Source organism: Aquila chrysaetos, chromosome 8 (genome assembly GCF_900496995.4).
Source record: "Aquila chrysaetos chrysaetos chromosome 8, bAquChr1.4, whole genome shotgun sequence".
NCBI lineage: Eukaryota > Metazoa > Chordata > Aves > Accipitriformes > Accipitridae > Aquila > Aquila chrysaetos.
Genome location: NC_044011.1, coordinates 41,118,411 through 41,144,583, shown reverse-complemented (window position 1 = coordinate 41,144,583; position 26,173 = coordinate 41,118,411). Strand labels below are relative to the sequence as shown.

General features: G+C 39.4%; 1 protein-coding gene across 4 annotated transcripts in view; it reads left to right on the top strand.

Moving 5' to 3' along the window:
• Positions 1-26,173, top strand: part of SIK2 (salt inducible kinase 2) — a 69,395-nt gene that overhangs the window by 1,939 nt on the left and 41,283 nt on the right. For 3 of the 4 annotated variants that reach the window (XM_030021808.1, XM_030021807.2, XM_030021806.2), the window contains exons 2-3: positions 8,969-9,085; positions 12,212-12,275. In XM_030021808.1, coding sequence (XP_029877668.1) covers positions 8,969-9,085; positions 12,212-12,275 — 181 coding nt within the window. Of the gene's footprint in view, positions 1-8,968; positions 9,086-12,211; positions 12,276-26,173 lie in introns of those variants that run through there. The other variant, XM_030021809.1, reaches the window with a different exon arrangement.

The window sequence follows — 26,173 nt, the reverse complement described above, 5'->3', positions numbered from 1 at the left end:
TATGCCAACCTTCTAAACACTTCACTTGAAGATAGTAAGTTGTTTACTTCTTAGTTCTCATTTCTTTGGCAGACTTTGTGATGGGGATGAAAACTTTAATCTTTATTTTTATTTGTAATTTTAGAAAGTATATTTGTTTAGTATTGTTTAAAATAACAAGGTTACAGGAAACTTAGAGCTTAACAGCTCCCCAGATCTGGTATGATTTTTCCATCTGTGTTCTAAGAAATTGCTGAACTCTGGTGCATTCTAATACAGTCTTGAATTTTTTTTAACCAGCTTTCCTTTTCTGAGGAGCCTTGTGTCCAGTCTGAAGCCTTTTTCATCTTCTGCATGATTTTTTTACAGCACATTTGCCTGTGGTGGTGATTTGTGTCAAGGTCTTTTCATTTTTCAGTACACCTACATTGACTTTCTGCAGTAAGAGATGCAAGAATGTTTATCTGGAACTTAACTGCGGAGTTAGTTGCTGGAAGTATTTATGTGGCCTTTGAGGAAGGGGAACCCTATTAAGATTACTCCTAGTGATGTCAGGGGAAATTAATTCTAGCTAAATACTACTTTGAATAAGCACTTCAAGTTTGGACCATCTCACTTGATTTAGTGTTAGTTCACTATGCACATAAAGTGGAAGTCCTGCTTATTAATGTTTATAGATGGAAGGCTGTTCATATTTTAAGCTTGCTCTAAACTGTTGCTGAAATTTCTTGAGTTGCTAATTCCTCACATTCATCTGTGCCTTTATTAAACTTACCATGGAAGGATATTCAGCTTATTAGGTTCTGGAAAGGCTGTACCTGTGTACCATAAGGTCTGTACTGTGGGAAGATCTGCGCTGTGTTGCTGTTGAGACTTGCTCAGAAAGCCTTTTTAAAAAGGACTATTTCCTTGCCTGAGTTTCTCCCGAATCTCCCTATTTGAACCCTTTAAATTTAGAACCTGTTTGTTGTTGGGCTTTTTCAGCATTGGTACTTTGAAATTGTATTTTATCTGGTTTTGACCAATAAAAATATTTGCCTATTTTTTTAATATAACTCTGACCAGCCAATAACTGTCAAATTAAAAAAAATGGGATCTTATTACCTTGAAAGGTCAGGACTTGTGGATTATATACAAAATCAATCCTTTTTATGGAAAACCTACGTATCAGAATATAAAATTGTAACTTGAACTGAAGGTAGTAAATATAGTTGCCATAAATTGTTAGCAAAGTGTAAGTGAGAATAAAATAAAACGAGGCATGAAGTAGAAGATACACATAGGACAGGGTAGTATATGGTGTACGCAAATGAACTCAGAAATCATAACTTGAATCCTATATTAATGCAACACTAAAAATGCATTACTAAATAGTCAGACAGAAAGAAGTGTGAAAGTTAAGAAAAATGGGGGAATTGATATGTCTTTGTAGTAGTGGAGGTAGTGCATGACCCTCTTTAATGATAGTCCATACAGGGTGCCCCAGAGGGGGCTACATGGTTGAATGTGACCTTTGCTTTGCTTGTTGTGTATTTGTTGCCATTTAAGTTAATGACACATGCTTTCCTGCCATGCTAATTTATCCTGTTGCCAAGAAATTCTGTGATCTCAGGGTAACTTTTGTTAATGAGGCATGCACAAATAAGCAAAATTTCTCTTCAGAAGGAGAAGAGGAGACTAAGAAAAGAGAACAAAAGTAATTGGAAGCATAAAGTTCAAGAAGATTAATATTTGCTTCTAGTGAAATATGATGATGTGTGAAATAATGAACAGTAGTGAAAAGCTCTTGGAACAGATGAAGGTACTACTTGGAAAAAAGCAATGCACTTTAAGGATGAAGGAAAGTCTTTGTGAATAGGCTATGTGTGAAAGTCTTGTTCCTCACCCACCCTCAAAATTCTGTAACTAATACCCCCTAACGATTAGTCATCTACAGAAGAATACTAGCCATTGCTCCTCAGATGAAAAGGAAACCCTTACAACTAGTATGTCCTTATGGTTCCCAGTTATGCTTTTAGCTGTCTGATATGTTACAGGTGGTTTGCACTTTTCTCTGAAAATTACCACCTCCTGATACAAGATGTGATACTAGTTTAGTTGCGAGTGCCTGATCGAGTGTGCTTAGGTATGTGTAAAAGTGAACGATATGAGTGGAGACAGCAACTCCCTGTGCTATATAGCACACAGTTTGGGTTAGTGGAGTAATTCAGTGAGAAACTGACACTGTTACCAAAAAAAAAAAGGAAGACTCAGGTTGCTGATTTAACTGCTTGCAGCTGTGGGCTCTCTAGATCTGTTGCAAGGGGGTGAGAAGGAACATGTATCTGGAGGCAGAGAGTGGGAGCTCATAGGCAGATCAGGTTGAACATCATATGCTTCACCCTAAGGGAGGTTAATGCCTTTATAAATCTCTGATATCCAAATGCTTTGCTGTTGGAAATTGGAGTTGCTCCAGGTTGCTGGAAGTTGTGTTTGTTAATTTTAATGCAGTTTATCTACTTTTAGGATGTATGGGGTTAACAACTCAAATCTGAATTTCTGTAACCCGCATGAAACCTTAAAGCTTGCGCTGACATGGACAAACCTCTTTTTGTATGTTAACTTGTTAGGTCATGGGGGGGGGGGGGGGGGGGGGGGGGGGATTGTTTGGGTTTTTTTCTTGTTTGATTTTGTTGGGGTTTGCCTTTGGGGTTGTTTGGTGTTTTTTTTTTTTTGCAAGACTAGTTGGAGAATTAAATGAATAATATAAAAAGTGAAAATTGAAAGCTGGAGTAGCTGAAGGATAGAAGAACCTTCATCTTTTTTGACAAGCATTTCACCTTCACTGCTTGACAGTTTCAATTCCTGGATGTCAGAGGAGGATTGAGCAAACTCCAGTTCTCTAGGCCTTTAGTAAAAGAGGGGAAGAAACATGTGCTATTCCTAATATTTTTAAATGAAAAGAAATCATGAAAGTTGCAAAGATATTTTGGAATATAAGTCTTTAAGCAGAAAACTGGTGATGGGAAGACAAGGGAAGGAACAGGATTCCCTGGTTTTTGTCATTTGAAGTATTTGTTAATACTAATATTGATGTTTGGTTGGGATTTTTTGGTTTGTTGCCTTTTATTTTCCTTAGGATAAGTGATAACTATTAAAAAAAAAAAAAGCCAAAACTAGCGTCACAAAACCTGTGTAATTGTCCTTAGTTTGGCACGTGCCAAATTAGAGTTAGTTTGCTTGTGCTATGGCAATGATTGACCGTACGAGAGAAATGAGAATTCATTTCTGTGTGCAGTCAGTCCCTCTGCGCTATCTTCAAAAGATTAAAGTGATGTTCCAACATATCTGCAAGATGCTAGTAGTTGTTAGCAAGCTGTATATTCAGGAACAAAACACACTTTTCAGATAGGAAACTGTTCCCTATCTTGAAGCATCTTCTCCACCTTTAAGAATTACTTCCCTTTTTCCTGTCATCATGACACAGCTGAGATATGGACAAAAGTGAGCTGTTGCTATTGAATGCACTGTTCCTTCTCACATAGTTTTGAAGAAGTTCCTGGATTTTAAGTATTTCCAAGTGTTTTTCTCTAAATCTTCTATGGCCCTGGCAAGATGCATGAAAACTGAAGATTCAGAATAGACCAAGATATCTAATCTGCATTTGACTGTAGAAGCAGTGGTGCCAGCTGCTACTGTGCTGCTTCTCCTATAGAAGCCTGCCACTATGTGCACGTCTATAATATACATGTTGAGAGTCATACAGGGATTGCAAATAGCAAAAGTTTTTCCTTCAAGTAGGCATATACTCTTACTCTCCATGTTCAAAAGCAACTGCTTAATAGTACTAAATAACTCCACATTGTAAGACAAAATATGGTTTGATATAATGTGGTGGGTTTTTTAAACTAAAAACCTATTTAAACTGGAACTATAGCTTGTTCTTCATTGGTTTGCATCTTTCTTGCATCTCAAATAAGATACTCTTGATTAGTAGAGAGCTGTGCTTAGAATTATTTCAGATATCTGAGAAACCAAACTAATGTGGTTACACAACACACTTTTATGAATATATTAGTGATAGCTGTCAACTGAATGATCTAGCTAAGGAAGTCTTGTTTGTGTTTTTTTGAACAGATTATGGATGTAGCAGCACAAAATACATCTCTTAACATGATGACAGAGGTAGCAAGTAGGCTGCTGAGACAGTGGCTCATTCTGTAGTGCTCCATAGTGCACTCCAAAAGTGCAGTTTGTTCTCCAACATTTGCAGAGTCGCATATAACATAATTTTTCTAGCTCCATAGTTGCCTCCAGGAGGTCAGTATTAACTGACTTAATGAGCATTTTATGAATGCTGTCATTACTATCTGGCAATATCTTCATAAAAAACGTTTTCATGGAAGTATTATTGCAAGTCCTTGATGCATTGTTGTATCTGAATGCCCAGTGTGTAAACAAAACAGATCTTTTCATACTCAGAAGCTATAAATGCAGAATACATGTTAGTGTTATAATCTGGGGAGTAAGTGGGTGATTGTATAGACAATACAATGTTACTGTGTGCTTCTGTGGGGTGTTAACCTCTGTGACTTGTTCCAAATCTATGATCACTTTTTAGTTGTGGTATGGGGAGGTAAAGAAATCTTTCAAAACTATTGGAAGAGGATTTTTCTGGAGCCATTCTACTCCAAGAAATGTGTGGCTTGTTTTCTTGCTCCCATACTTTCAGGAGAAGGATTTGGTTTCAGTCTTTCAATGCTCTTTGGGAATTGTTGTATTTCTAAATGTGTGCAGCAAGGAAATGGGATAGGAAACTTCTGGAAAAGGAAGAAAGTAAGAAACATTGGAATATGAGGCACTGTTCTTGGCCAGAAAGTGTAGTGAAGGTTATATCAGGATTTGTAGCCATGCCTCCCAAACTTATGAGACCCATTCTTTTTTTATTGTTTTTTTGAAATGCTTCTTTCCTCTAATGAAATCTTATTAGTTGTCGCTCAGGAAATAAGATCTGTTCAAGGATTTTAACCATGTAAAGATGAAAAATGTCTTCTGCACATTTTTATTTTATATAAAATTACTTGCTTTTTAGTAACTGAAGTCATTGTATAGTTGCATAGTCTTATTAACCTTGGAAAACATAAAACTACAGTAGGCACTGATTATTAAGAAATTGAAGTGGAAATGGAAGATTTAATCTTTAAAACTGAAGAAGGACAAATGAGTTATCTAGGTTTTTCTAGGGGAATGGGTACTTCTGTTATCTGGGAAAACAAAGTTAAAACCTGATTTTTTTAATTTTTTTTTTTTGTTGGAACTCTTTGTGGGTGATAGAAGCTAGGAACTGCAGTGTTCAGAATAATGCCTGATATCTCTGGAGAAAGTTGACAGCATAGACACTTGTGGATAGGTTTGGAAGTGGCAACAGTCTGTATTAGAAAAATTTGTACTTTCAGTAAAAGGAACACTCAAAATTTAAGAGCAAACTGTGGAAGTGCCAAGCTATACTGCAGAAAACACCAAGAGTCAGTGTACTTGTAAAGCTAGATTTTTCACTAGGATAAGGTGATGGGAATAAAGCTCCATTGGACAAAGTAGCACTAGCAAGCCATACAGTTGCAGAATTCTCTCCCTCCCCACTAGGAGGGGGTGAGAAGTATAGAAGAAGGAAGTATAAATATTTGTGCTAACCAAACTGATGATAGAGTGATGGATAGACAAAGGTTCAGCATCAGCCCCAGAGCGCAGGCTGCTGTTGTGTTTTTTGGTTGGGTTGGTTTTTTTCAAATTGTCCAAACCCCCCTTTATTTATTGCTTTGCTGCAATTTCACTTGTTTGGTGTTGGGGTTTTTTTCCCTCTTCTATGCTATACCTTATCTCTTTTCTTTGAAGTCCTGTATAGCTTTGCTTTTATTAGCTTTTCTGTACTGCACACATTTCCTAAGTGCAAGAAGAATAAATAGGAGAAAGTTACTGTTGGGGTTTTTTTTGCTTGCATTTGAAGAGAGCTTCATAAAACACCTACCTGTGGAGAGAAAATGCACTGTAAAGTGAAATTAAATGAACCAGAGTCAGGGAAGTCTTAAAAGTTGCAAGTGATGGAACTTTTCAGTAAAGCTTCTACACTGTGTTGTCTATGTGAAGAAAGAAGCTACTGTAAATACCTCAAGTTACTGAGAGGCTGATGCTGTCTGTGTAAATTGCTATTCTAATTAGATTGCCATTAAATTTTGAATACAAAAAAAAAAATGCAGCAGGATTCTTTTGCATTGCTCTAGATTAATGAAGGAGGCATTTAGACTCTCCTGAACACCTTTTCTGTCCAAGATTGGAGATACTTTGTTGCTTGACTGAAAGATGTATTACCATTTTGTGATAGGAATGCAAGATTGCTACAGTTTAATATCTTCATTGGTTTGTAAATTAAAAAGTGGGCTCTGTTCCTTCTAAACCTGGAGGTCACCCAAATAATGGGTATAAACTGGGATAGATGTGGAGAATGTCTTGTGTCTCTGGCTGATTCCAGAGAGACACTACAAAATAAATTAGAAGGGGAGAAATGTGATGCATGGGTTGTTTTTAATAAGTATTTCCTGATGTATAAGAATTTGGTCTGGCTTTTGTGGCTTGGTTTGATTACTTTGACATTTTGTAACTTTCTAGTGAGGTGATTTCTTCTTAGGCTAATAAATTGTGCCTGCAAAAAATAAACAATAACCAGAAGTCATTTTATTAGGTGTGATCTTAAATTAGGCCAGGGAGACTTAAAGGTATGATTTTTGTGTGTTGCTTTTTCTTAAAGCTGCATGAATGATTGTTTGCATCCTCTGCTGCCACATGGCATATAATCAGACCAAATAAGGAAGCAGCTTGCTGTTCTGTCTTTGTAAGTGAAAGGGGACCTGCTGAGAGAATAAGCAATTGCTGTAGGGAATAGTCAAAGGGAGTGCAAATCTGGCAAGACCAAGTGGGAAGTATGCATTTGGATAGTCCAGCCCCATGCATGTTACTGTTCTCCTTTTGCCTGTCCTTTATTCCTTGCATGTGTGAAGCCAGGCCTCTGTTACCAAGTTTTGTACATATGCCAAGTGTAAGACAGCAAATTAATACTGTAGTTGGAAGGAATGGGAATAGGATGAGGGGGTAACAGATAGGAGCAGAAGCAGGTGATCCACATGTTTGCATAGCTTAGTGTCTTCATAGTCAAAAGACAAACTTTCAAAGGGAGATCTGTAATCTTTTAGGACCTGCCATCCTGAGCATCACTGTTCCTGTATGCTTCTCAGTGTGCAATGTAGTGTAATGTGAAAGAGGGCAGAGTAGATGAGTTATGGACAGTGCTGTAAGTACAAATAGCTATCAGAAGACAACAGGGGGAAGCATGTTCTGAAAAGATCAGGCATCAGGATCCCCTAAATTGCTGTATGTTATACTAGGATAGAAGAAAGTTGGTGACAGCTGGGGAGGAGGGCAGTGTGGAGTGGTTGAATACCATTTTAGGTAGCACTTCTTCCAAAGTGTCCACTGTAATGTTTTGAAGAATAAAGGCTATGGAGTAACTCATGATTAATGGTGAAAATGTTGTGGGATGTGAACCTTTTTTCTTGTTTTCTGTCTAATGGCCGTATATATCGTTATTCTTATAAATGTGTATTGGGTTTTGATAAATCTAGTTTCAGTGAGTTCTGTGTTAATTGGACATTGTTTAAAAAAAACAAAAACCCTCATACCTGTCTTTTGAAAAAAGTTTCTTAAAATTGGCTGTTTGCTTTGGAAAATAGTCTTGTTCTGCTTCAGCTAAAAGTGCATCCTGCATCTTAAAAACAAAACTAGCTTTTCACTGATTGCAAGGCTAGATCAGTTTATTCACTCACAGCAGAATCTTATTTTTCTGTTGATTGGGGAAGACAAGTGACTTTTGAAAAGGTTATCAAGCAAAAGCATACTGAAATGAAGTCAATAAATAGTTAATTCTGAATTCAGGTGGCTCCATAATCAGCTTACTGGAGATAATGAGGTTTACCTCCTGTGGATTTTTGTCTCCTGCATAGCAGCTGTCTCCTATAGTTCAATAATTTGTGAAATGCAGTTATAATTGGAAGCATTTGTGTGACTTAACATTGTTTGCTACTGTTTCAGCATTAATAATGTGATAGGGTGAATAAACACCATTTATATATTCAGTGCTCTTTAGTATTGTTATCCTTTGCATGGTTATAGCAGCTATATTTTGATTTCTTCTCAGTTTAAATTTTTTTTAAATGCCTTCTGTTCTGAAATTTTTAGTCTCCTAGGCATGTGTAGTTGTAGTTATCTGTAATTCACTTTGCAGGTACTGGCTAAAAACAAGGTAAATAGGACCAAGATCTGTTTCCTAAACTAATTGAGATCTGTTTGCGAGGTTTGACTGACAAACATATCTGTACAGAGTTTTTCCCCTGAATGGATGAACTGCAGATGTCCTTATGTAGTAGTGTATTAATTACAGTTAAAATAAGCATGTAACAGTTGGAACTACATGGATCCACCATGTTTTGATTATTTGTGTTGAGCCAATGGTTTTTCTTTTAAGATACCATTTTGCATTTGTGGGATTCAAATTGGCTACCTTGACTCCAGAAATGGACACCACTAGGCTTTTTAAGATTTTTGTCTTTACAACACTGGTCTGTAAAGGGTCCTCAGTTGTTTCTACCTGCTACTGATATAAGAGTATTCTGTACCTGGGCTCATTGGAGGATTGGCCTCCATCACCTGTTCTGTATCTTCCATTTCTTGTAAAACTTTCTTTTTCTGACATGCTGATGTAGGTGATAGTCCTGCAGCCACTTAGTGGGATTGCTGATATGTTTAATATTGTGCTGCTGTATTTTTAAGTGGGTGATGTGTATTTCTGAGCTAGAAGAAAGCCCCCAGTTACCTGGGGTTGCATTATTCCCTTTATAATGAGGAAAAACTAATGAGGAAAATGTTGGGGAGTTTTAATGTCACTTTTGCTATTTGTCTGCAGGTGGCAATAAAAATCATTGATAAATCTCAGCTGGATGCTGTGAATCTGGAGAAGATCTACCGAGAAGTGCAGATAATGAAAATGCTTGATCACCCACACATTATAAAGCTCTACCAGGTATGGTTAGTGGTGCCTTTTTCCCTTCTCCCCCTCTTTTGCTCCTGTATGAAGAGTTTGCGCTATACCAGTGACTTCTGGCAGATCACCAGTCTGTGACAAACTTAGCTTTTCTGGAATTGATTTGCATTGGATAAGTGTTTAACTTTTTTGTAAGTACATCAGTTGTGGTCTTTTTCATTCTATGGTACCAGTTAGGCTGGCCATGTTAGATACTCAAGTGTACCTGAAATCTGCTGAAAATACACAGAAGGTTGTAAATTTTATGTTGGTGAAAGAGCTGAGTTGGAAATACCTGTTGATGAGCCTTTGCTGTCTGTTACTAGACAAGGTACTATGTAAGCTAGAGCAGGGTAGGAATATTCAGCATAATATGTCTATAGTGAGTACTAGCTGGGAGGATCTGTGTGGATATAGTGGTTTTCTTTAGTCCAGTCTAGGCTCAGAGTTCAGATTGAGCAGTACTTGCAGCCTTTTTGTATCCAAAGATAAGACATGAGGATACGTAAATCCAGATTCTGCAGACGTGCTTGTGATGTAAATGCATGCATCCAGCAAGAGCTTCCAAAACACTTTATCTTGCAGTGCATTTTCTAGGAGATGGATAACTAGTTCTTTGGATTTTTTGTTGGAATCTTGCTTTTCACTTCTGTTGTGGATATGGACTATTTGATATTTATCTTAAAGTGAATTATGTGTATGGTGGAATTGAATGCATCCCTTTATAACATACAGAATGAATAATTATGGTACAACGATGTGTATTTACATAAGAGATAAACCTGTACTTGTCATAATGCAGACAATGAAAACTTCTGAAGGTTTTTAGCTGTGACTTTTTTTTAGCGTGCATAGTTTGTATAGTAAAATATAGATTTGTTTTATATTGTTTCTCTTCTGTTTCATTTTCTGTTCCTGCTAGCATATGGTAAAATGTTTGAGGCTGCTGGCATTTCTGCTTCAGTTAGCTCTTGCTTTTAAGGCTTTCCTGAGAATATTCCCTTTGGGGTCTGTTTGTTCTGTTTCACAAATCACATGGTGCTTCTGAGGTACTCTCTTGCTTGTTTCAAATAAACCTAGGTCAACAAACAAATGAAGATTTGTGCATGCTTAAAACCAAACTTTGAATTTAAGTTCATCTGATGATGTCTGTAAAGGCAATGTGAGCATAAGGACTTGGACCCATGGTGTTGGAGTTGTTCTACTGAATAAAGATGAAGATCCTGGTTTAGACTTCTTTAGCTTTAATTTCATCTCATGGGGAAGAGACTGGCACTTCCTCTTTAAAATATTGAGTAGAGGTGGACCTTAGGGAGTTAAATTTCTAACTAGCTTGAGTAATATCTACCACAGTTCCTTCTGAATGAATGACAAAACACAAAAATGGTAGAGGAGAGTCTGAGAGTAGTTAAGTTTGAAGATCAGCAAGATCACTTGAAGAGAAGGGTAATTATTATGTAGTGCTTACCCCTTTACTATTAAGGGATTGGCTTGTTAGAAATGCATTTGGTAAGTGAGTTTATTTTTAAAATAGCCTTCAATCAAATTGTCTCACTAGTTTGCTTGTATAACGTGCCCATCATTGTACTGTGTCCACACTACAAGTTTCTGAATTGTCTCATGTCAAGGAACTACTGAGGGTTGTCAAAGTTAGGTAATGAAGCTAACAATCTTGGCTTGATTAAGAATGGTTCCATATATGTGTAATCCACAGGCTGTTGCAGCTTCTTGTCTCCAAATGTTGGTTTAAAACAGTCTTTCCAAACTGTTTTGCCTTCCAGATACAGACATTTCAGTCATAATATGCTCAGCTGTTGTAGAATTCAGCAAGGGTACAGGAGAGACTGAAGAACTGCCATCTTGTTCTGTCTGCTGGCTTGTCAGTTTTTTAGTAATTCTGCTGTTTTTATAACTGTGTATCTTTCAGGATTTGTCTTTTTTTTTTTTTTAAGCATTCCTCTAAAAAGAGTTTATTTGTGAGCAATGTTCTAGTACTTTCAAGCTTGTGCATAAATAAAATGCAAAAATCAAATTCAAGAAGGTCTTGTCCACAGACAGCTCAGGCTGAACTATTTTACTCTGGTTGTTGAAATAGGCCCAAAATGTGTTGGGTGTTTGATATTGTTGGATTGTACTGATGGGAAGTCCTAAATGACTTTTTTATTTTGAAGTAGAGGACTTTTCACTTTCAGTGTATCTTTTGATTATGCTATTTGTACAATGCATTCCTGAGTAGCTATTTAAGCAATTGAGGAGTAGATCATTAGGAAGAAAGCTGTAAGATAAGCGACTGGGCTGCCTTTTCCCAAGTTATGTCATGGAAGTATGGAATTCTGAATTGTTGGGTGAAACCTTTCTGTTCAAGGCCATCAACAACTGTTCATGGAAAAGTTTTGAAGTATTCCCCTTACCTTTTTTTTTTCCTGTTTATCTCTCTCTGTTCCTTCCAGCCTCCCACATTTTTGAATTGTGAGTAGTCTGTTCTTATAATAGGAAGGCTGGAAGTTACCAGAAGGGAAAGTAGATGCTTAAAGTTTGGGTTTTTCTTCCTTCCCCCCCACCAGAGGATGTGATAGTTCTGTAGCTGTACTGTCTGATTGTACAATGGGATCCTGTGATGTGGTGCTTTTACCTGAATTTTGCCAGGTTTTAAGACTGCTCATCTGGGTTTTTTTCTTTTCTTTCTATAACTAGAGAACGGTTGGTAACAAAGGTCAGTATTATCCCCAGTCGTCTTTCCCAAGCACCAGCCATTAGCATGTTGGAAAAGTTGAGCAAGGGAATTACTTTAGGCTGATTCCTTAAAGGAAAGTCTTCAAACTAGCTGCTGAGGATACTATCACTTTGTGTTGGTCACTTGTGGCTGAGAATCCTGTCCACCTCCTCCTCTGTACACTGGCTTTATGGAGTATTTAAAGCTTATCCTTGTGCTTAGCATGCAAATGCTCCCCTTGAAATTGTTGAGGTAACTTGAAAAAACAAAGTGAAAGATTTTGATAAGTGTACCTGCAAGGCAAAGACTTTCACATCTTTACCAGAGAAGAACAATGAAAATAAGTATCCATTTGGGTGTTTGCTTTTTGCTCTTCCCACAAACAATCTCATGTACGATTTCTCCATCAACAGGTGATGGAGACCAAAAGCATGTTGTACCTTGTGACAGAATTTGCCAAAAATGGAGAAATTTTCGGTAAGCAAGAGAATATTTTCATGTTCAACATTTTAATGTTAACTTCCAAAGTTTGTCAATTGTATTTATCTTGCCCAAGGATCCCTTTTACGGTAGTATGTCACTTTCCTTTATTTTTCAAGAAGTGTGTGATGACTGTCAGTTTCTCATTTTAGAGCTAAGAACTTCAGGGAAAACTGTTACAGTGTACACCAGCATAAGAAAAAAGTTAAAAATTACTGATGTTCCTTTAGCAGAAGACAGCTTATTAAACAGAACAGTGCAGGATAAACACTCAGCTGACAGAATTACCAGGTTTTCAGTATTGAGTTGAGATGAAAAATATATTTAAATGTTCAACCTGATAATGACCAGTGGCCCAAACAGTATTTCAGGTAAACTTAAGTATCTCTTTCTTGTGGAGTTATGTACTGATTTATCAGACATGATTTTTAATAGGTTTTCAGGAAGAACATGGTGAGCAGGAGGGGCTGTCAGGGTACACTTATCATGGAGTAACACTCATAATAAAAAAATTTAGGTTGTCTGTGTTGACCTGCATGGTCAAATTCACATTAATTCTTGTTCTTTGGCTCAAACTCATCACTCAAGCAGGACTTCAGTGTTAAACCTATGTGAAATACAGAATTTTTTTAGTTGTAATACTTCACGATGCAACTTTTTTGTTTTGTAATGCTCAGCTTGGACTACAATAGAGATCTCATTCTAGTATTGAAGGCAATTCCTGCACACTCTCTCCCTTCTTGATTGTGGTAATGGGCACAGTAAAAAAATCTTCTACATGGATGTAACACAGACCTGGTTATGGCAGCCAGGTTGTAGCCTTTGACCTTTCCTTCAGTGGAGCTTGAATAACTGTCATAACTCTTTAAAAAAAAAAAAAAAAAAAAAAAAACCACAAACAGGCTTATGGCATCTGCTATGCCATTATCGGTTATCTCTAGGGCATTTTATCTTCTGTGATTGTACTGTGCATATATGTCCCAAGTTTTATTGTTTGAGATTTTTCTAAGCTTCAAGGAGGGATAAGCTGAATTTTTTTCCAGAACTAGCTATATATAGCAGTGCTCCTTTTTAGGCCACAAAGAAGAAACACATGAAATGTGACACCAAGTAGTTAAATGCATTTCATTTTGAGCTGTGTTAGTGCCTTTAACTTAACTAAGCTGTGTTAGTGCCTTTAACTTAACTAAGCTGTGTTAGTGCCTTTAACTTAACTAAGCTGTGTTAGTGATCAAAGTAAAAATGCTTTTTTCAGCTCCTGCACATGCAACAAAAAATTTGGGTGAGCCTGTGGTTTTCTGACCAAAGACAAGCTTGCTATTTGTAAACTTGTTTGAAATGGTTGACAACCTGCAGAATAGCAAGACAATGTTCTAATAAGGCTGGGATAATAAAATACCAAGAATGTTACTCCCATTGCTGGGTACAGCATGTTAGCATAGGTCTATTTTGGGGTCTGGTAACCTTTGAATATCTTGTGCATTTCTCAGGAATGTGGGTTTGGTTGTTTTGGTTTAGTTTTTTGTGTTGTGTTTTTCTCTGAAGGAACAGCATGATTTGCTTTACAGTGATTACCATCTGGAAACACTGAATAAGAAGAAAGAGGATTCTGTTTTTCTCACGTTCTAAGCTGCTGTTCTCAAACCAGTGCTAATCTTGAAGCCCAGCCATGAGTTGCAGACTGGCCTACAACTTTTTTTTCTTTTTTCTTCTGAAATCTTTCCATTCATCTTATTACTTGCATTGGGAGCTACAACGTTGGAGGTTGTTTATCTTTCAAGATTTGTATGCAGACTTACATAAGTGATTAGTATAAGCCAAAAATCTATCTAAAAATTACCTTTGTACCTGCATCAAGTTTTTTGTATTTAGCGTAGTTTTAAGGTTTCATATATGAAACATTCTCAGTACTCAGTCAAGATTCTATAACTATTAAGTTGCATTTACATGACCAGAATTTTTTTTTTTTGCTGTTGCTTTATGTGAGAAAGTGAGGTGGTCATAGGGAAAAACAAATTAACAGAAGGCAAAAAAATATAAAACTTTAGTCAGCGTGGCTAAAGTTTCTAGACGTAACTTGGATGGTAACTCCTTTTGCCTTCTTATTTGTCTTGGCTTTAATGTGTATCATTTGTTGTAAAACTTTGACTTAAACTCTTAGGTCATTCTGAAGAAGCAAAGCTTTCTGGGCTCTGAGACTTTCCATGTTTGCAGATCCTTTAATGTAGGTTTCTGACAGTTTAGCTAATTCTGTTGGACATTGTGTTCTCATGAAAATAATTAAGGAGTCTTTCTGGGTCCATTATTAGAGACTTAATATTTCTGTACAGGTTTTTTCTAAATTAATCATTTTTTTCTGATTTATTGGAATTTCTCAGCGTGGCTTTTGCAATTAAGGATGGGTTATTCTGCTGTTGTATGTGTTTACCACTATTAGATGTTTTTGGAGAAAGAAGAAGAAATGAGGTAATGGCAGAAACATGTTAGAATTTGAGGTGGGGGGGAAGTCTCAGAAGATGCACTATGATATCAAGTGCTAGGTGAAGAGCAAATGGTTGCTGTCTAGCAATATGTAGTAACAACTTTAAGTTTGAATGGTACCCAGGACAATGGGTTTATCTTCCATGAATGAGTCTAGCATGTCCTAGTAGAGTAACAGAAGAAAGGAATAGAAAAATAGCAGAAATATTCTCAAAGGTAAAGAAAATCTTTTTAGCTGAATGAAGTATTTCATGCATAGCAGGTACTGTTGCTTTGTTTACAAATTGGACTGGGGTGTTGAAGTAACAACCTTTCTTGTTTAATAAAAATTCATTTCATGAATTTTATGCTTGATACCCAGGCACTTAAGAGTTTTCACATGCATTTTAGTTATGATACCAAAATTGGAGTTGCTGCAAAGGTTTCTCTGAAACTGTCAGTCAACATCACCAGGCAGAAAGAACTCAGAGGGCAGTGGGATAGAGTTCAGCATGTAGGGCCCTGGTGGTTGGAGCATGGAAGAGGTGGAGCCTGGCTGATCTTTCTTTTTCTTACACTGGGGGGTGGGGGGATGGATTTTTTTATGGAAACAGAACTCGTTCAAAGTCCCTTCTTATTGTCTGGGGTTTTTTTTTTTTCTACCTTTAAGTTGTCATCATTGGACTGTTTATGTCTTAAGCAGGATATCAAGTGCAGGGCAATTTTGATGTACCTAGAAAGTAGAGAAAACAGGGTACTATTTAAAAACCCCCAAAAGTAGGAAGTTGACTCCAACTATATGAGCATTTCCTCCTTCCTGTCCTGATCCTTCTTTGTGTATATTGAATTTGCCATGTCAAGTCTAACAATGTGTGAAATAGTCTCCCTTCTATAACATTAGTTTTCAAACAGCAGAAGTAGTGGGATGCTCTTCTGGAGTCCCATACCCAAGCATCTTCAAAGTTTCTAACATTTTGCCATGCATGATCCTGCTTTTTGGGGTATTTTACTTTGTTTTTCTCTTGTGAAGCAAGATGGTTAGAAACTTGTGGAACCTGCTGTTTCTTTAGTTAACCAATCTCCTGACAGCATCTAAGTATTGTGCTCCGTTTTGTTCTTTGACTAACCTTTGATTGCCCTTGAAGGGGGGCTTAAACAACAAAACAACTAAAAACAAAACAAAAACTTGCTCTAAGTTTGTGGCAAGAGCAGCTTATTTAAATTTTTACTCAAAAGCTAGTGAGGTGGGAGAAGTATAATGAGAAAGACAAACTTAAGGCTGTTGGGGCTGATCTTCCTGTATGTTCCCTCTGTAATCAGTGAGGAGTGAGAGGCCTCTCAGGAGGATGGTTCAAAACTTTGACTCGCCTTCCAGAGCAGCCTCTCTTCTTTCTCTGAATACAGGAGGAGCTGAGAGAGAGATTAGACTCCCTAGGTTGAAGTTAGCCTTTGTGATAGCTCTTCTGAGTAACTTTGCTACTCAGTGATGTAAAAAATCTGTGATAGTTTATAGAAGTCCCTTGTCTATCTTCTTGAATAAGATACTTTAAAGAACAGCATGCTCTTCAAGATGGTTGTCAGTAGTGGGTAACTGGTAAATGTTCTCTTAGTACCATGTCAGGCTTTCAAGTTCACTGTGAGTAGCCTGGTATTAAACCTCATTGAGTCTTTTCAGCTCTGCTAAACCATCATTTCATAGTGCTGACTGGTAGTTCATGGACAGGGCTATTTTTAACCCCTGTACTAATATTCTTCACTGTCTTCATAGCTTCAGTGAAATTTTCTATACTCAACAGCAGTTTTGAATTTGCCTTTTACCAGTTAATGGTCATTGCAGTAAATAGTGTGTTTAGCCTAGACACTGCTGTTACATTTTAGACCTTTTTTTTTAAAAAGGTCTTTAGACTTAATAAAACCTTTTAATTAAAAAGGTTTCACTTGTGCTTAATACTGTACAGATCTATGAAGTTTTTAACTAGCTGTTTTCTCTGGTTTTTTGTGTTGGGTTTGTGTGGCAAGGTTTTGCTAGCAGGGGGGCTACAAGGGTGGCTTCTGTGAGAGGCTCGTAGAAGCTTCCCCTGTGTCTGACAGAGCCAATGCCAGCCATGTCTGAGACAGACCCAACGCTGGCCAAGGCTAAGCCCATCAGCGATGGTGGTAGTGCCTCTGAGAGAACGTATTTAAGAAGGGGGAAAAAAGCTGCTGCGGCACAGAAACTGCAGCTGGAGAGAGGAGTGAGAACATGTAAGAGAAACAGCTCTGCAGACACCAAGGTCTGTGAAGAAGGAGGGGAAGGAGGTGCTCCAGGTGCCAGAGCAGAGATTCCCCTGCAGCCTGTTGGGAAGACCATGGTGAGGCAGGCTGTCCCCCTGCAGCCCATGGAGGTCCACAGTCCAGCAGATCTCCACCTGCAGCCCATGGAGGACCCCATGCCAGAGCAAGGGGATGCCTAAAGGAGACTGTGACCCTGTGGGAAGCCTGTGCTGGAGCAGGCTCCTGGCAGGACCTGTGGCCCTGTGGAGAGAGGAGCCCACACTGGGGCAGGTTTTCTGGCAGGACTTGTGACCTGGCAGGGGACCCATGCTGGAGCAGTCTGTGCCTGAAGGACTGCAGCCTGTGGAAGGGACCCACGCTGGAGCAGTTCATGAAGAACTGCAGCTTGTGGGAAGGACCCATGTTGGAGAAGTTCCTGGAGAACTGCCTCCCATGGAAGGGACCCCATGCTGCAGCAGGGGAAGAATGTGAGGAGTCCTCCATTGAAGAGGAAGGAGCAGCAGAGACAATGTGTGATGAACTGACCGTAACCCCTGTTCCCTGTCCCCCTGTGCTGCTGGGCAGGGTAGGTAGAGAATTTGGGAGTGAAGCTGTGCCTGGGAAGAAGGGAGGGGTGGGGGGAAGATGTTTTAAGATTTGGTTTTATTTCTCATTACCCAACTCTGGTTTGGCAGTAAATTAAGTTAATTTTCCCCAAGTTGAGTCTGTTTTGCCTGTGATGGTGATTGGTTGAGTGATCTCTCCCTGTCCTTATCTTGACCCACAAGCCTTTTGTTTTATTTTCTCTCCCCTGTCTAGCTGAGGAGGGGAGTGATAGAGCAGCTGTGTGGTGCTTAGTTGCTGGCTGGTGTTATACCATGACAGTTTTTAAAAGTATCTTTACAGCCACTGTGTTGTAATCTTCTTCAGCATCTCTCACCTGGAGTCTCTAAAACAGCTGAGATGCAGATGATCTGTTAACTAAACTAACTACAGTGAACCTGTTCTGTAGGGCTAATTCTCTAGCTTCTCATCAATGACTGTTTACATTACAAGAATCCAGACTGCGGATGGGGAAGCTGACTACTAAGCCTAGAAATGTAATTGTTCAGCAAGGGGAAAGGGAATAGCCAAGCTTTCAGTTATGGTTGTTTCTACCCCTTCTTGCTTGCTGTCTGACATAGTACCTGTGCATTTTAAAAGCAGTAAACATGACAAAACTACCAACTTGTGTGATTTATGTCTAGCTTAACAATTGTAACTATTTAAAGGAATGTGCTGCTTTTGGCTGCAGTTTAGGAGCAGTTATTTTGATCTTGTCCTTCAATTTCCTCATGTGGCCTCTGCTGGGTTTTAGCATGAAACTATCAAACAAATGATAATAGCACATCTTCATCTAGAGCTCCAGCACAGCATTTGACATGTGACAGAGTGACTGCACCTATGTATGTACTTTTCTGGTACTTCCTTTTTCTACTTCACACAAGAAATGTGAAGGAGAGAAAGACTAAGGAATAGTTAAGAGGCAAGCATTTCAACTGCCAGGTGTGGTGCCTGGGAAGAGCAGCTTAACTGCATTTGCATACTCACTCTGTTATCCTACATCTCATTCTTTCCTGATTGTTTAGGCATTTCTTACAACCTTCAGTCTGTTTTGCAGTTGGACAGTAGGTTGCAAGGACCTTGCTGCCTTTCAGAGAACCTACAGGAAATAATAGGACACTGTTAGACTATATTATTGTGCTAATACTCCTACTGTTACACAGGCATCTCTGCCTTACTGTGAAGAACCATAAGATTATTCTGAGATTTTTCAAAAGGGTTCACAATGGAAACAAAATGTTTACTTCTTACTCTTGCCAGATGCCAGCCAGGGCATCCACCACCCCATTTAAAAAATTACTCTTGTGGAATGATAGTAATGCACAGAAATGTAAAATAAGCTCCTTCAGTCAGTCTTGTTTATGCTCTGCCTCTCTTGTCCCAAAGGGTACCTTGGGACTTAAGCCTGTTTTTGGAAGAGACTCTTGTGCATTCACAATGTGTGCCCAATGGTTTTATGGGAAAATAGATCAGCCCAGGCAGTTTCATGGGTCTCATCTTCTACACATGTGAAATCAAACATCCCTGAGAAGTAGATTTCAAAGTAAATCTGACTTTGGAATAGCAAAGCACTGAACTTGCAGAGGGGCTGGTAAATATTTGGAAAAACATTCCTTACATAAAACAGCAGCTAGATGTGAAAACACTCCTGCATTAAATATGTACAGTAACTAGTCATGCGAAGTGTGCTATGGTTGTGCAAATGAAAAAGTAACAGTGCCATTACAGTTTTATTAACAGTTTTCTGAATGTTTCTCTTGGAAACACACAGTAACTGATGCACAGTTTAACCAAAGTGACCTAAATTCTATACTGGATTTTGTTCTACTCATTAGGGAAGCAGTACTAGTGTTCTCTTGTCCTCAGGAATGAGATTCCCTTCATAACTAGTCCTTTGTGATATTGCAGTATCCCTGCTCAGTTGATATAGAAGACAGTCTTACAAGTTTTCTAGAGTATTTCAGCATAAATTCTAAGCCTTAAGGAGATGTTTCATTGTATAAACCTCTGTCCTTACAAGGTCAACTTCTCGGCATCTTGTGCCTGTTTGTGACAAATAATCTTGAAGCATCTCCAGTAATGCTTCCATGTGGAAGAGACATTCAGACCAGACATCTCTTTCATTTCTTAGAGTATTGGTATTTAATTATGTCTGTACCTGTAAGAGCATAGTTTCACCTAGCAGTTTGTCCTGGACAATTTCATACATGTTTTGAGCAGAGATGCAGAAAGCTGGACTGGAATGAGCTTGAGCAGCTATCTGCTATGTCCCAGCCTTGGCACAGGTTCAGCTGCACCATTCTTGGAAATCTCCCTAGAGAGAGAGATTCAGTAACCTTCCTAGACAAAGCTATTCAGGATCTGAGTTTTTTTTAATTTTAAAGGTTCTTTCTAATGTTTAACGTAGATTTCCTTTAGCTGAAATTCTAACCGATTATTACTGTTCCTGTTAATAGGCATTTGTAAGACTAGAAATACAATGTGTCCCCTAATAAGGCATTACTTGTTCCTCACTAAGCTTGAAGTGGACACACTGAACCCAAATAACAGAAGAGTTGAGGTTGGAAGGGATTTGTAGAGAATGTCTAGTCCAGCCCTGTGGCTCAGAGCAGGGTCAACCAGAGCAGGTTTTTCAGAACCATGGATGGAGACTACAATCTCTAGCCAACCTCTTCCAGCATTTGACCACCTGCATAGAAAACACCCTTTTTCTTAGGTTTAAATTTAATTTTCTGTGTCTCAGTTGGTTCCTGCTGCCTTTTGTCCTTTTGCCGGGTGATTTTGCGGAGAAGAGTCTGGCTTTGTCGTCTTCCTCCTGCCAAGTATTTATATACGTAAGGTTCTCCTCTGTACCTTGTCTTCCCCAGGCTGAATGCCCACAGCTCTCTTAGCCTCCCTTTGTATGACAACCACTCCAGTCCCTTAATCATCTTCATTATCCTTAACTGTACTGGCTTTGGTATGTATGTGCCTCTTTAACAGGCTTAACATACCAAATTTAAAATGTGTACAATTGTACACATAAATGTTCCACCTAAATGAACGACTGTATTTTAAATGAAAAGCATTGACCACTGGGTTTGCCAGACAATGTCTCTGAGTCATATGTTTTGAAGTAAATACCATCTTAATCTTTCAATTGTCAAGTAAAAAATGTACTTTGGACTACTGAAAAGGCTGGACAGGAAGCTGCCTTGTGACAAAAGTCCCGCTGCTTTCTGCTGTGGATCCAGCTGAATCTAAAATAGCTTCTGGTTTCTATTTTATTATAGGAAAAAAAAAAAACCAACCTACCATAGAAATATGTACCCAGCGGGTATGACATGAGGGTAAGATTTGTCAAAGGTTACATTTATGAAAGCATAGGTAGCTTTGCTATTTCAGTCTTTGCAAGGTACAACAGGGTGCTTTGCTCTAGGTATCTGCAGTAAAAACTAAGGAGTTGTGGTTCTTAGCTCCAGAGGTATATATGCACATATTCAAACAATGTCCAGATTCTAGCTATTGTGGCAGAATGTCTGTAGCAAGTTTCAGCTGTCTTAAAGTGGTTTCTGTAACTCAGGGGCTGGCACGCTGCCCGTATCCCAGCTTTTCCTATTTGCAAGCTAGTTAATGCACAAACGGTATCCTTGCATGTACCATCACCTATTTGGATAGACTGTGGTATGTTCTACTTCTCCAGGAGAGAAAGAGGTTTGTTATAGACGCTTGTGACAAATTGGAGGAGCCAATTTGTATTAAATAAAAGATCGAATTTATTAGCAAGCGATAAAAGAGCAAAACAGCGCTGGGCGGCCGGGGAGACAGTGCTCCGCCACAAGCTCGCACCCAAACAGGGGAAGAGCCTCTTTATTTATACAGTCTTTTTAGTCCCTGATACGTGAAGGCTGGCTGGTATCTTCGGTATCTTGTGCCATCAGGTGTTAAGTGGTCGTAATTTGCCTTCTGGTGGTTGTTGGGATGAAGGCCAAGTCTTCCTCAGCTGTTCTTTAGGTGACTCAAGTCCCATTCATGCTCTGTAAACGTTTCTCTACATATGCTAATCATCGGTACTCATGGTCTTAGATAAGTGAAGAATATCCCTACCTCCACATGCGATTTCATGAACAAAGTTAACCCGTTCATTACAATCCCCCCTTTTCTATTTTATCCTGATTTTGTTCATTAAATCGATCTAATACTTCTTTTGTCCGCCCGAGGATAGGATTAATTCCTTCATCCTCTATTTGTTCATATTGTTTTCGTAACAGCATTAAGTGTGCAGCTTCTAAGCGCCCTTTAACAATAGCGATCAACTTATTAAAAATGCATGGCCCAAAAGTCAAAAATAAGATCAACAAGATAAGGGGTCCTGTAATAGTTGACAATAGGGTGGTTAACCAGGGTGAATAATTAAACATAGACTCATACTAGCTCTGTTGTGCTTCCCTGTCTTTCTTCCGTTTTTCTAACCCCTCCCGTAGCTTGGCCATTGTATCTCTAACTACTCCAGTATGGTCAACATATACACAACACTCTTCCCGTAGGGCTGCACATAACCCCCCCTGCTGCATGAACATTAGGTCTAAGCCCCGTCTGTTTTGTAATACTACTTCTGATAAAGACCTAACAGACTGTTCTAGGGCTGTCATGGCTTTTTCTATCCTAGCCAAATCCTCGTCGACTGCTATTCTTAAGGATTGAAATTCTTGATTTTGTTGTATGAGGGAGGTTATTCCTGTACCAGCTCCAGCAGCTCCGACTGCTATGAGGGTTGCTACTGTGAGGGCTGTCAAGGGCTCACGTTTTTTTGTATGTGATGGGCCTGAGTAGTTTGATAGTTATAAATAAAATCTTCGGGATGGTAAATAAGCTTAGGTATTACAGTTACTTGTAAGATAGTAGTAGTCTGTACAATATTGTTATTATCATCTTCCTCTGTTACGACTGAATTTGGTCTTACACCAGAGGGTTTATTTGGCACCAGCTCTTTCCTTATCGTAATTATTCCCCCTTAATCTGCGCCTGGTTTTCAAAGTCTGACTCCCCATGTTCTCTCGGTTAACCAAGCAGGATCTTTCGGGTTGGTTGCATTAATATAAACATATGGGCAATTTCCACTCCATAGTCCTGTTTGGCTTCCATCCCAACCATGTGAAGCAGGTGTACATCCATGAGGCCCCCACCTTACAGATAGGAATTTATCTGGACCTCCCCTAGGAATCCAATCAGAAGCTATAGTTTTGCAACCCCAATAAGCATAATAGTAAGAGTCGGGATGGTTGCAATACCCCTTTCCAGGGTTAGAACTGGGACAAAACTAAAAGCCTAAGTTATGTAGACATGGGTTCCTGGGTATGATTTGACATAAGGATTGATTAAAGCTTGGGGCCCCGGCAGCAATTACTTGCTGTAGTATCTTTTGATCCTCCCACCTATAAAGCTTTGTAAGGTTGGTGGGGGTTCCCTTTGTCTTGGGTTGTCTCCATTAGCATTAGTAACAGTCCTATCATTCAAGTGCTTAATCTCAAGTTTGAGAAAAGTGGTGTCCCTTTACCCTTGCGACAGGTATTCCAAGGGTGCTGATAATCATTTTGATTTTTGTCTTCATCCCTGGTGAGAGATGGGAGACTTTGGGGAAGCTCTGAGGATGTTTTATTTGGGAGTAATAAGTCAAGAGGCTCCGTGAGCCTTCTCTGGAGGTAGTTCATCAACCTTAATCCCCACAGCAGTACGTCTCTGCCCTCTTCTCTGCCTACTGTTGCTTAGAGCAGCGAGGTATACTATCTTCTCAGCAGCAGTCGTATTCTTCAGGGGAACCTCCTTTTATTTACTTTGTTTTGACTTATATGCGTCCCAGTTTGTATCCTTCACTTCCCAAGCTCCCCACCCCACTCTGACCACTGTTCGTCTGCGGGATACTTGCACTATTTCAGTCTTCGTTGGGCATAACTCATTTACATAAAGACAACACCTCTCAGGGTTTATGCCTTTAGCAAAAATATCCCACCATTCTTTGGAGTCTTTTATAATTTTTCCAGTTGATATTCCCATACATAATGCTTGCTCAATTAATTCCTGTTCGTAATTATAACATTCGTGGCAAATGTCACTAGGGGAATACCCATAGGAGCAATGTGTCCACCACTTTTCTCTACAAAGTTTACACCTGTAACATATAAAGATAACATATACAGTGAGGATTTTTACAAAAGACAGTCTCACTCCTCCACTTTTCTTCGGAGCTTGATTTTCAAGCTGTCAGGGTCTTTGGTCACCTCTCAATGAGAACTCCGAATTGGTCCTTTGATCCTGCTTGCATGAGTCTATCCTCGTTCTGGACAGCAGTTTCTGTGGTAAGTAAAACAAGAAAGGGCCCCTCCCACCTAGGAGTGAGAGAGGATTTTTTCCAGGCTCTTATTAATACCATATCACCTGGCTTTACTGAATTTCAGGGGTTGTTTTTCTTTGGTGTCCCTTAACATGTACCACAGTTATTCGCTTGGGCCCTCTTATTGCTTGTCTTGACTTCCTTTTCCCTGTTATTCGCTGATGGGTCATCTCGAGTAATAACTTTTCTCCCTCTCTCAATTTTACCTCTTCCAGATCTAGCCTAATTTTTGTTTGTTCTTCAATGGTCTGAAGGCAATTATGTGTTAATTCTTCTTCAGGACCCCCATACAAAAATTGCACCAGATTTTTTAAGTTCGTTGTTCCGATCTCCAATTTAGGGGAATGGATTAGGATCCCCTTATATTTTAAAAGCCTAGCATCGGTGATCCATTTTTCAGCCTTTTGTTGGAGAACTCCTCGAATATTATGGGAGAACACCTTTAATTCACTTCTAAACGTTATCTTATTTGCTTCTTCCACTATCAGGGTTACAGCAACAACTGCTTGTAAACAGGTGGGCCACCCTCTACTGACGGGGTCTAATAATTTGGAAATATACCCTACAGGTTTCTTTTTCCCTGCCTGCTCCTGGGTTAAAACTCCGTATGCTGTCCCCTCCTCAGTGGCCACAAATAAATAAAAGGGTCTCCTCACATCAGGCAGACTCAAGACAGGGGCGTTAACTAGATCAGCCTTGAGACTCTCTAATCTCTCTTCATCCTCCGGGGTCCATTTAAGCAACCCATCCATAGTTAACTTTTGATACAAAAATCGTGCTTTTGCACTAAAGTTTTCAATCCACTGCCTACAATACCCAAATAGCCCCAACAATTGTCTAATCTGTTGTTTACTCCTCGGGGCTTTCAGTGATAAAATTTGTTCGGGGTCTAACTTCTTAGTCCCCTTGCTTATCCAGTGTCCTAAATATTTCACCTCCTTTTCCACAAACTGTAGTTTTGGCCGTGATACCTTGAGGCCTTGAAGGCCCAAGAAATTTAACAACCGTATGCTTTCTTTTCTGACTGTTTCTTGATTTTCTCCTGCTAACAATAAGTCATCCACATACTGTATTAGTACGACCCCATCCTGCAGTTGGTATTCCCGTAGAACCCGTTCTAGGGCTTGTCCAAATAAGTTTGGGGATTCTGTAAACTCCTGGGGGAGTACAGTCCACCTTAACTGCTGTCTCCTATGAGTGTCTGGGTCTTCCCACTCGAAGGCAAAATAATCTCTACATTCCTCCTTTAGAGGGCATGACTAGAATGCATCCTTAAGATCTATTACGCTATACCATTGGTTCTCGGGTCCCAATTGACTCAGCAGGGTGTGTGGGTTTGCCACTACCGGGAACCGGTTGACAGTCCGTTTATTGATTTCCCTTAGGTCATGCACCAACCGATAGCTACCATCGGATTTTTTTTACTGGTAAAATCGGGGTATTAAAAGGGGACATGCAGGGTTCGAGTACCCCCTTTCCCAATAGTCTTTTAATCTCAGGTTTTAGTCCCCTTCTCCCTTCATTAGATAAGGGATATTGTTTAACTCTCACTGGAATCTCTGGGTTCTTAATAACCACCTCAAATGGTTCAATCAAGCCATTCCATTGGGGTCTCATCTTTTTCCTGTGAGCCGGATCCTGATTATTCCAGTTTGGCCTATTTAAGGGCCATTTTTGATCCGTCGCTGGGCCAGCCTGATGTTGCTGGTCCCACAGTCTCATCCCAGCCCCCCTAATCTTGTCCCTTTCTTCTACGGTAAATAATATGCCCAGGATAGACTGTAATTCATCCCACGTGTACAAATTCAGTCCCAAGAATTGATCCAACCTTTTGGCTACCCCCAGGGGATCATCTAACAGATTCCCCATTTCCTTCTTAAATTCCCTTACATCCCCTGTATTAAGGGGAACTGCCACATACCCCGTTCCCGGTCCCCCCTGTCCATCCCCCCCAGGCACTAAAATTTCCCAAAGAGGAAACAATCTTTCCTCTCCTTGCCTTATTCTATTACGTGCAGACCTTCTGGGAGGGGGTGCCGGGGTCGGGGAATCAGGTTCCGAATCTGACCCTTCCTGGGCCTGGGCTATTTCCTGGCCTTGGAGTGGGTCCTGAGGAGGAGGGGCCTGAGGGACATAGGAAGGGGGCCAAAGGGGGTCCTCATCATCTTTTCGAGGTTTATCTGGTCTGTTTTCTCTTAAGGCAAAGAGG